Genomic DNA, 11,503 nt, shown 5'->3' on the forward strand with positions numbered 1-11,503 from the left:
CAAATATATATAAAAAAAATTCTACGACAGCGTCACTCTAATTCACATGCCCTATTGGGCTATTGGGCTAGTGCCCTATTGGGCTAGTGCACAGAATAGTGATCAACACAGCAAGCCTTCCAAAAAAATAAAAAACCCGCATGCGCCATGCAAATGCAACGGCCAACGGGATCCTCTTTCCTCTTCACGGGCTCGCTAATAGCCACTGGCTCGAGATCGATTTGGTGAAAAAGCGGATCGCGGGCCGTCTCCAGACGCCAGTACAGTTGTCAGCTCGGCCCACCCTGTCCTCTTCTCGGCCCGACGCGTCTGCCGCCCGTCGCCCTGATCTCCCTCCGCTCCTCTTCCTCTCGCACCTTCCTACTCCCGGCGGTGGCGGCGGCGGCTGAAGGCGGCGCGGTGTCAGGTTGGTGGTGATTGGTGAGCGATGGCGCCGCCGGGGTCGCGGCGGTGGGCTAACGTGCGCCTGATGGCCGGCACCATCCTCGGTGGCGTGCTCGGGTTCTACGTCATGCACCGCGTCGAGACCTCCTACAAGGCACGCCCGATCCCCTGCCCCGCCCTGCCCTACTCCCCTCACCCTATGTCTAGCGCTGTCGCAGGTTTTCCGGTGTGCTCACTCAGCATTTCTCTTGCTTGCAGGCGAGGATGGAGGAGAGGCTGCGGAGGTACGAGGCGCATATGCTTGCCAAGGCCAAGGAGGCGCAGCAGCTGCAGGACGAGGCGCAGCGGGAGGATAAAGCCCAGCTCCTGCCCGACTCGTGACGCCGACATCCTTCCCCTCTTGCGTTGCGCCTGCTCTTCCCTGAGCTGTTAGGTACGAGCTGCTACCTGCTACTACTAGCTTGACTTTGCGAGAGTCCATGCGTGAGGTACACATTGAATTTTATGGGTTCATTCCGGCCATTTCTATCCCCTTTTAGCTTGCATTGTTCAGTTTTGAGTTCATTGTATTATGATCTGGTTCCATGGCTGTAATCTACTATACATTTTGTTGAAGCGTACATAGTCATCTGGCGCAGCCAAAAATCCAACTCTGCCAGGGCATAGTGCTTTGGTTCTTTCTGATTGAGCTGTAAACAAAAACAACTAAGCATAGGTGGCTTTATTATTACTGAATTGATAGATTCTTCGATTGACGCGATCTCAGTAGTGCTGCTTAATTGGGCCACTCAGCAGCAAGACAAAACTTTGGATGGTTCAAGAACAGAACACCCCTTCAAAGAGTGGGCATGGTAATAACATAAAAGGTTGATAAATTTTTCAGGCATCACTCCGCTAAGGTAAGGCACAATTTGAATAGAGTAAATATTACAGAAGGCTTTTCTTGAGGAATGAACCTGTAATGGCTAGGTGTCTAGGTGCTTAAAAACTAAATGATAAATATCTTTCTTTCTAGCATTTGATTGCTTAATGTGAGTTTGAATTATTGTAGTGCATTCAACTCTCGGGCCTGGTGCAAGCGGTAGAGTCTTACCGCCTGTGATCGGAAGGTCCCGGGTTCGAGTCGCGGTCTCCTCGCATTGCACAAGCGAGGGTAAGGCTTGCCACTGACGCCCTTCCCCAGACCCCGCACAGAGCGGGAGCTCTCTGCACTGGGTACGCCCTTTATTCAACTCTCCAACTCGTGCACTTTTGGTTGCTACTAGTCGTATATTTGGAAACAGAAAAAAAAAATGCAACTTAAGATATAGCTCAGATCAGAAATGCTATTTCTCTCAAGTAACATGCACTGATTGCCCAACCTCTGAACTTGACTAATGTTGCAAAAATGGCAGTGAAATCCCTGACTGATCAATCCTATAAATTTTCATCACTAAGAGTCTAGGTAAATGCCAAATGCTAGTGATAAGGGCCTGAATTGCATCTACAAGAGCAACAACACATATCCAAATTTATCTGACATTTTAAGACTACTATGGTTTGTGACTGTTGAAGTTCTGGAAAAGGTTTCTTACTGTTTTTGCAATTCCTCATGTTGTGGCTTATCACTATGTCTGTGATAGCGTTTTCTGGCTATATCAAGATCCACTAATGCCATGATTTGTGTGTGCTAAAGTTCTCTAGAACTCTCTAGAAGGCTATAATACTTGAAAAATTTACACAAGGAACACTGAATACTAGTTAGCCTTACATATTATACCTCTTTGGAGCAGTTCTTCATGTTGCGTTAGTGATAGATTTTTCTCATACTGTGGTTCATCCTTCACCATGATATCAGTTCTCATTACATCCTGAAAATCCACACCAGGTTTACTTATTTAGCCGGAACTGAACCAAATACTGTACATACCCTTTTCGCAGAATAACATAGGGCACTGGGGCACAGGAGTCCACTCCTTTTTTTCAGATGTAGAGACATAAGATCAACATGTACTTTTGGCTTGTTGCTGTCCTTTTTTTTTGTTTTCAAGAAAAATGCACCATTGGAGTGCAATGTTGGGGTCAATGTATGAATGTCAAATATGAATATACTTTGATGTCTATCTGCACGTACTGCTTTGCAATCTATTTGATCTCATCAACATTATCCATGCAACGAAGGAGCATTGAAAATTTGATGGTTTTTCTGTACCTACCATTTTTATGTGTTTTTTTTCATATTGCCAACAGTTACCTGTACTTTTTTAAAAAAGAAAAAAATCTCAGGCCAGATTCTTCTGCTGCCCTTCATATGTCGCTATCTGAAGGAACAAGTGGGTGTAAAAGAAAAAAAATATTCAACAACAACAACAACAACAACATAGCCTTTCAGTCCTAAGCAAGTTGGGGTAGGCTAGAGTTGAAACACACCAAAAGCCCCAAGTCACCGTTCAGGCACTTCAATAGCTGCTTTCTAAGTACTCCTATTCAAACATAAATCTCTAAGTATATCCCAAGCTTTCAAATCTCTTTTTATTGCCTCTCCCCATGTCAATTTCGGTCTTCCTCTACCTCTCATATTATTAGCTTGGCTTAGGACTCCACAATGCACTGGTGCCTCTGGAGGTCTCCTTTGGACATGGCCAAACCACCTCAACCGATGTTGGACAAGTTTTTCTTCAATTGGTGCTACCTCTAGGCGATCATGTATATCATCGTTCTGAACTCGGTCCATTCTTGTGTGACCGCAAATCCATCGCAACATACGCATTTCTGCAACACTCAGTTGTTGAACATGTCGAATCTTTGTAGGCCAACATTCTGCTCCATACAACATAGCCGGTCTAATTGCCGTTCTATAGAACTTGCCTTTTAGCTTTTGTGGTACCCTCTTGTCACAGAGAATGCCAGAAACTTGTCGCCACTTGATCCACCCTGCTTTGATTCTATGGCTAACGTCCGCATCAATATCTCCATCCCTCTGTAGCATCGATCCTAGATACCGAAAGGTATCCTTCTTAGGCACTACTTGACCTTCCAAATTCACATCTCCCTCCTCCTGTACAACTCCGCCAAAGTCGCATTTCATGTATTCGGTTTTAGTTCTGCTCAATCTAAAACCTTTAGACTCAAGGGTCTGCCGCCATAACTCTAGTTTTCTATTTACTCCCGCCCGGTTTTCGTCCACTAACACTACATCATCAGCGAACAACATACACCAAGGGATATCCTCTTGTATGTTTCTAGTAACCTCATCCATTACCAAGGCAAAGAGACACGGGCTTAAGGCTGACCCTTGATGAAGTCCAATTTTAATCGGGAAGTAATCTGTGTTACCATCGTTTGTTCGAACACTAGTCACAACATTGTTGTACATGTCCTCGATGAGGGTCACGTACTTTGATGGGATTTTATCTTTGTTCAAAGACGTAACATTTTTTGGTATCCTGTCATAAGCCTTCTCCAAGTCAATGAAAACCAAGTGGAGGTCCTTCTTCTGCTCTTTAAACCGCTCCATAACATGTCTTATTAAGAAGATTGCTTCTGTGGTTGACCTTCCGGGCATGAAACCAAATTGGTTTGTTGATATCTGCGTCGTTCCTCGCAGGCGCTGCTCGATGACTCTCTCCCATAACTTTATAGTGTGGCTCATCAAACTTAATTCCTCGATAATTAGTATAACTTTGGATATCTCCCTTGTTCTTGTAGATTGGTACCAATATGCTTCTTCTCCACTCCTCAGCCATCTTGTTCGATCGAAAAATATTGTTGAACATCTTGGTTAGCCATACTATAGCTATATCCCCGAGACATCTCCACACCTTGATTGGGATACCATCAGGGCCCATCGCTTTGCCCCTTTCATCCTTTTCAAGGCTTCTCTGACCTCCGATTCTTGAATCCTCCGCACAAAGCGCCTGTTAGTGTCATTAAACGAGTCGTTCAGCTGAACGATGGTGTTCTCATTCTCACCATTGAATAATTTATCAAAATACTCTTGCCATCTATGTCTGATCTCATCCTCCTTCACCAAGAGCTGCTCTCTCTCATCCTTTATGCATTTGACTTGGTTGAAGTCCCTTGTCTTCCTATCGCGAGCCCTAGCCATCCTATAATTGTCCTTCTCTCCTTTCTTCGTACTCAAACGTCGGTAAATGTCCTCATAGGCCCGCCCCTTTGCCTCAGTCACCGCACGTTTTGCAGTCTTCTTTGCTACCTTGTACTTCTCTATGTTGTTTGCACACCTGTCATGATACAAGCGTTTATAGCACTTCTTCTTTTCCTTAATAGCCTTTTGCACATCTTCATTCCACCACCAAGTGCCTTTCGAGTCGCATCCGCTCCCTTTGGTCACTCCAAGCACCTCTGAAGCAACCTTCCGAACGCATGTTGCCATCTTCTCCCACATGCTGTTTGCATCACCTTCATCATTCCAATGGCCCTCTTCAATGACCTTTTCCTTAAAGACCTTTGATGCCTCCCCTTCTAATTTCCACCACTTCGTTCTAGCAACCCTGCTTGTTTGTTTCCACGAGCTTGCACCAGAAAGTGGAAGTCAGCCACCACCAGCTTGTGTTGAGCGACCACACATTCTTCAGGTATCACCTTACAGTCCACGCATGTTCGTTTATCCCTCTTCTTGTAAGGATAAAGTCGATTGGACTAGAGTACTGGCCGCTAATAAAGGTCACTAAATGGGACTGTCTCTTATGGAAGAAAGTGTTAGCTATCATTAGATCAAAAGCTATGACGAAGTCTAAGACTTTCTCTCCCTCCTGGTTCCTACTACCATATGTCCATATCCCAAACCCCCATGAACCGCCTTGAAACCTGCACTTGATGTACCTACATGGCCATTAAGATCACCTCCTATAAAGAGCTTCTCGCTACTAGGGACAGTTCTAACCAAGCGATCTAAATCTTCCCAGAAAAGCCGCTTAGCACTCTCATCATGGCCTACTTGGGGGGCATACGCACTGATTACGTTTAAGACCATATCACTAATGACAAGTTTAACTAAGATGATCCTATCCCCTTGCCTTCTCACCTCCTCCACACCATCCTTGAGGCTCTTATCAATCAAAACTCCTACTCTATTTTTATTTGAAGTTGTCCCTGTGTACTAGAGCTTGAAGCTAGTATTGTCCACCTCCTACGCCTTCTGCCCCTTCTATTTAGTCTCTTGGACGCATAAGATATTTACACGCCTCCTAACCGTTGTGTCCACTAACTCTCTTAACTTACCTATAAGGGACCCTACATTCCAGCTACCTAAACGGATCCTAGTTGGCTCGACTAGCTTCCTTACCCTTCGCACCCGCCGAGGTAGGTGTGAAGACCCTTGCTCATTTTGCACCACACCTGGGCGCCGATGTGGCGCGCCACTAAGGATGTGATGACCCGATCCTTGCTCACTTGACACCGTGTCCAGATCGCGACACGGCGCGTCACGGGGGTGACGACCCGGCCCTTGCTCATTTAACACCATACCCGGGTTCCGACATGGCGCGGCGTTAAGAGGGTTACGCCCCAACAGGATTCTTTTGGGTTTCATCTCCATTAAAGTGGCTAAGTTTTTACATTGGCTCGCCGCGCCTAACACAACCCTCCTCCTTTACCAGGGCTTGGGACCTGCTATGCTGGGACACCAAAGGCGCCCCACCATAGGCGGAGTTAAAAGAAAAAAAAATCGATGGAACAAATATGGATTAGCTATGGATCTTCACATGTAGAAGCAATTGTTTCGGCCCTAGAAATTTGTTTCCTTAATTCATGAGTTTAGTCATTTCCTTTCAAATTCCTATGTTGTTTCTGTCCTCAGACTCCCTGACAATGATCGACAAAAAGTGTGTAAATGTCAAATTGAGTCTTATCAGGATCATTGGTACTGTACTCCATAGATTAGCTTTTCAAACTTCTTGCTCAGCCACATCTGCTGGAAAGCATGGTGTACCTTTTTAAAAAAGAAAAAAAAAACTCAGGTCAGATTCTTCTGCTGCTCTTCATATGTCGCTATCTGAAGGAACAAGTGGGTGTAAAAGAAAAAATAGTCCATGAAACAAATACGGATTAGCTATGGATCTTCACATGTAGAAGCAATTGCTTCGGCCCTAGAAATTTGTTTCCTTAATTCATAAGTTTAGTCATTTCCTTTCAAATTCCTATGTTGTTTCTGTCCGCAGACTCCCTGACAGTGATCGGCAAAAAGTGTGTAAATGTCAAATTGAGTCTTATCAGGATCATTGGTACTGTACTCCAGAGATTAGCTTTTCAAACTTCTTGCTCAGTCACTTCCGCTGGAAAGCATGGTTTCACATTGACAACCAATAGTGCTGTCACACAACCTGTTGTGTTGATTACTCTTGCTCTCTGTGATCCTGTGAGCATCTGCCCTGGCAAATCTCCACATGTGGCATCAAATAGGCCAAGTATTACAACTAACCACATACTGAACTAATCTTCAGTTGTGGTAATTGGTGCTGTCTATCCACATTCAGTGCAGCGAAACCCATATCCCAGGGAATTCCTGGCTGCCTGTCTCCAAACTGCTGGTGGTTTTCTGGCTCTGTGTATAAGCCACGTGCTTACACCTAGTCTTGTTAGATGCCCTGTCACCATACCACCCTGACTCCTGATCACTGATCTTTTAGGACACTAATCAGCTTCCATTTCTTTTTGGGACAAGTAGGTCTACTTGCTTGATGGGGCCCGGAGATACCGAAACAGGCGCTGCCGCCCTAGTCGGCTGCCAACCACTACCGTAACTCTAGTGGAAAGTGGTTTAGAGGGGTTGCCTGCACCTGCCTGTGTGGATTTTGGGGGGAAACCAGGAGGAAGGATCAGGATTCAGAAGGGTTGCATCTATCCTTGTCCGGTATCACCAACTTGCTATTTAGTACCTCACATATTTAGATGTCACCTTTAATTATGAGTTGACAATTGGGTCAAGCACATACGCATCAGGCCAGCATACAAGGCAGAAGTCACTTCGATTAATTATTCAGAGATAAGTTTTCTTCAGTAGTTTTCTTTCCACAAGGAACGTTTCATTATTTATGTAGAAGAATTATAAGCATGGCAACACGGTGAAGCAAACATAAGGTGATTCTACTTTGCTGTTAGGCTCTTATTTTTCCTATTGATACTTATTCCTGTTTTCAGTTATAACTTACTGTCTTGAGAAAACAACCTGCAAATCCAGTTGACAGCTTTTTTTTTTCTATAGCATTTCTTTAACAATTTATTGAGTGCATATCATCATTACATGTCAAAGAAAAGAAGATTTACTGTTCACAAGAACAAAAATAAATACTCTCCACGAGATGTTAAAGAATAGTACCCTTGCTGATGTTCATTGCATGACATCACAGCTTGAGATCATGATGGTTGAATATTGCATTTTTTTTTAGAAAATCTCATTCATGGGCTTGGGTCCAACCAATAGCAAAATTCTACTTTATTAATGCATCTCTTTTGACAATAAATTTGATTTGGAAATTATTCAGTGGTTAGCCGCCCGCTGGTACAGCATTAAGGACAGCAACTTGGGTTGCTCCAACAGATGTTTTTCAATAGTTAAATAGACGCATTTAAAATATCATCCGTGTAGTTGACTGATTTTTCTATTTTTTTGGTACTAAACTTGCCTTAGTGATGCATGCAACTATTACCAAGTTTCCACGAACCTTTTTTAAATCTCACTGCATACCGAAAAACAAACAGAGAACTGTGCAATGTAAAATTTACCTCATCATGTCATGTGTGTCTGACTTCTTTATAGGTTGGCAGCAATGTAATGGTTAAATTAGCTACCGCATCTCATAGTTCACACAGGATTACAGGAAACAACTGCTCCTGATTTTCCAGAAAGTCTCTTTCATGGATAAGGAGAACTGATTTATTTAGCATCCTGTGTGTCTTGACCTCTGAAATTGATTAAAAAGAGCCCACTTGTACAATTTTCTAAAGCTAACCTTTCTGTCTGGTGGTTGTGTGGAGACAACTGTCTATACTATAAAACAAAGAAGTATACCAGTCTAAAAGACCCCTTTTGGACACATAGTTGATACATGCATTTGATATTTGGAGTTACTAAAAGGTAGGACTGATGGATATCCAACATTTTACTCTTGGAGGGATATGGTTAGTGGGGTATGCCAAAGTACTTAACCAATTAAAACCTTAAAAATCCAGAGAAATGGAGGGAGATGCATGAATCCAATACTTACTGAATTAAACCACTGTAAGGGGGATAAATGAGAGGTAACATAATGTGGACAAAGGGGATGGATGTGACTTTCAGAGAGGTAAGTCGAGCACTCATTTAGTTAATGCTGAAAGCAAATTTTTTCAATTAAAGGCAGAAAGTGAGGTTGAAGCTTGTAGATGACATCCCTAGGCTTTTTTTTCTAGGGAGAAGATGTGTCATAAAAGAACCTAGATATTTTTTGAATTTCTGTTCATTGTTTGACATGGAGCTGAATGGAAACCAAGGACCAGTTTAGGAGGGCTTTTACCAGCTGTTTCTAGTTCATTTGGGGAAGAGAGAAAACAGTTTCTTGTATAATGCACAAGCTTCTGTAGAAGCTGGAGCCGTTTTGGGAGGAAAAACCCTCCCAATCAGGGCATAAATTTTAGTATAATGGATACTTAAATCTGTTCATCTGTAACTTTCTTTTATTAGTGAATTCATATGATGCCCTTCAGGCCTTCAGTGCCCCCATGTATGTCTGTTCCCTCAACTACATATTAGACTGCCATATAAAGTGTTTCCAAATTCAGACTCAATAAAAGAACACCACTGGATCTTGTTTAGGATAGCAGAACATCGAATACCTATTAAATATGCAAACATAGTGCCTAGAGGCCCATTATCTTATGCAAGAGTCGTTTTCTTCCAGCCAACTTACACACCACTGCATATTGTCAAGCACAACACCCATCCAGACGAGCAAAGACTTAACATAGAGGAATGGCATAAAAAACCCGGGTTATTCCCATCAAAGAAATCATTGTCTAGCTAGCTCTGCACACATTCGTACCCACCTGTTTGTTCATATCCTTTGCAATAGGTGGACTTCTAACAAACATTTAATCAGAGTCTTCTCTGGATGCATGTCCACTGAAAATGACATTTAACTAGATTGCTGCTCATGAAAGAGAAGGCATCTGCACCGTGGTGCCAATTGGCGATCTAATTAGTTGAACCATGGAGGTCGGCCTTGTCAGGGGCTCAGGGCTGGGCAGCTTTTAATTATGCTCAATGGTGGAGTGATGATCAAGGGTGTAGCTGCATTGCGCGAACAATAGCTTAATCATCTTGATAGCATCCAATTGCTGAGGGTCACTGTTCTGATCCTTCCAGCCTTCCAGGTCACTTTCAACTTAGTTACATAGCGCTCGATCAGTACATAGACAGATATTTTACATTCAGATTGGGAGACAAATTGAACCACCCCAAATTGATCAATCTTTTTCTATGATTTCAATTCACCAGTGACCCTTACATACATATGATTATTGGCATCATCACTATTCTGATTTCTTCCCCTTAGACGGGTCATTTGGGTGCTTACATTTGCTTCACTATCTGAAACATAAGCACCCAAATGACCAGTCCTTCTATACATGATCCCTTTAAACTCACATCATTTGCCTGCGACCACCAACCAAGGGGTGCAAGAATCTCCAACACTACCGTTACCTCCTCCTCCTCCAAAAAACAAAAAGAAAGGCAAAAATAATCCAATCGGCCGAATTCTCGACCAAAGTGCAAAAAATCACTCACGGCACAAAAGCAAGAAATACGCAAGAATTCAAGCTCTGGACCTACGAATTATCATCAAGATGCGTACATTTCACCAACCAAATCCATCCTGGACGAGCCGAAAGGCTGCAAGAAGTCATGGTCAGCAGCCAGGCCCTGGAAGACGCCCTCCTCCTCCAAGAAGCTCAAGAACCCTCCCGGGTTGAGATCCATCCACAGGTCGCTACGGTCGAGCTCATAGTCGCCGAAGGCTCCTTCCTCCACCTTCACCTCGCACTTGATCTTCCTCTTCTTGATGATCCGCTCTTCCTGCACCTTGAAATCGCTCATCTCATCAGCCACCGGAGGAGCCGGTGCCAGCGGCCTCGGCCTCTTCTTGGTCGTCGTCGTCTCCATCTCCTCCTCCTCTACCGGTGCGGTGTCGTCGGCCGGGCTGTTGATGCTGGCGGCACAGGTGGTAGGCTTGCCGGTGAGCCGCTGCACGAGGTCCCGGAAGTGGGCGACATCGGTCTTGATGATCTCCGGCGCGATGATGTGGATGATCTTTATCTTGGGCCGCGTCTGCGGTGGTGGCAGCCCCCGGTGGTGCGCCGCCCTCATGGTCGATGATGTGCTCACGCTGCCGTTGTACTCCCCCATTGGTGCGTGGGCCGGGTGTGGATGGAGAGAGAGAGAGAGAGAGAGAGAGAGAGAGAGAGAGAGAGAGAGAGAGAGAGAGAGAGAGAGAGCTAGAACCAAGAGGGAAGCGCTGCGGAGGCGGAGACGATGATGAAGAATTGATGATGGTGTTGTGGTTTTGGTGTAGTAGGATGAGAAGGGCTAGGTGGTTGCTGTTTATATAATTAAGGTGGGATCGTAGAAGAAGGGGAGAGATGTGACACGCAAGGCAAAAGACCAAGAGGAAAACCAATTTTCAAGTTTTGAAATGGGAAGGAAGGAAGAAGGATCAGCACCAACACAAGTGTGCCACCGTGGGGGACTACATGCATACCAAAAGTACACACCCTTTTAGATACTTTGAAAGGACGGACGTGTGTCCTAGAATATGTACACGTACGTCCAGAAAGGGCAGCAGCCAGCAGATGTGGGTTCACTTTTCTAGTGTCGAAATGGTGAATAGTTTAACATGATATGTGGTGGTTTGTTTTAGGTTTGCTGTACTACATACATAATATAAGCCGCTAGCTACCTATAGCTCCTGGTTGGCATGTGGATTCTAGTTGGTTTTGGTGGTTGATTGACTTGTACACATGCATGCTATGTAGATATAATAGGAAGCTAAGTGTACATATCTTATTGCACGATCCATTCTTGCCTTACTAAGTTATCCACAGATCCAGATAGAGAAATGTAGGGAGATGCACATATTTGTAC

At 44.2% G+C, this 11,503-nt stretch overlaps 2 protein-coding genes across 5 annotated transcripts; one reads left to right on the forward strand and one right to left on the reverse strand.

Annotated features, from left to right (window-relative positions):
- Positions 1–236: 236 nt before the first annotated feature.
- On the forward strand, positions 237–7,478 carry LOC136529856 (uncharacterized). Of its 4 annotated transcripts, none has more exons than XR_010777444.1 (3): positions 237–538; positions 643–817; positions 1,436–2,289. XR_010777444.1 is itself a non-coding variant. In XM_066522908.1 (2 exons), exons 1-2 carry the CDS (start codon positions 428–430, stop codon positions 763–765), a joined length of 234 nt encoding a protein of 77 aa, XP_066379005.1. In that variant the 5' UTR covers positions 240–427; the 3' UTR covers positions 766–1,137. The 4 variants fall into 4 exon arrangements, 1 of the variants encoding a protein (XP_066379005.1); XR_010777445.1 differs by lacking the exon at positions 1,436–2,289 and adding an exon at positions 7,052–7,478 and having other exon boundaries at positions 238–538; XR_010777443.1 differs by lacking the exon at positions 1,436–2,289 and adding an exon at positions 2,305–2,492 and having other exon boundaries at positions 239–538.
- Positions 7,479–9,824: 2,346 nt separating this feature from the next.
- LOC136528334 (VQ motif-containing protein 18-like) lies at positions 9,825–11,303 on the reverse strand. Its single transcript, XM_066521284.1, has one exon. The coding sequence runs from the start codon at positions 10,766–10,768 to the stop codon at positions 10,205–10,207; it is 564 nt and encodes a 187-aa protein (XP_066377381.1). The 5' UTR covers positions 10,769–11,303; the 3' UTR covers positions 9,825–10,204.
- Between the last annotated feature and the right edge of the window lie 200 nt (positions 11,304–11,503).

Source organism: Miscanthus floridulus, chromosome 19 (assembly GCF_019320115.1).
Source record: "Miscanthus floridulus cultivar M001 chromosome 19, ASM1932011v1, whole genome shotgun sequence".
Lineage (NCBI taxonomy): Eukaryota > Viridiplantae > Streptophyta > Magnoliopsida > Poales > Poaceae > Miscanthus > Miscanthus floridulus.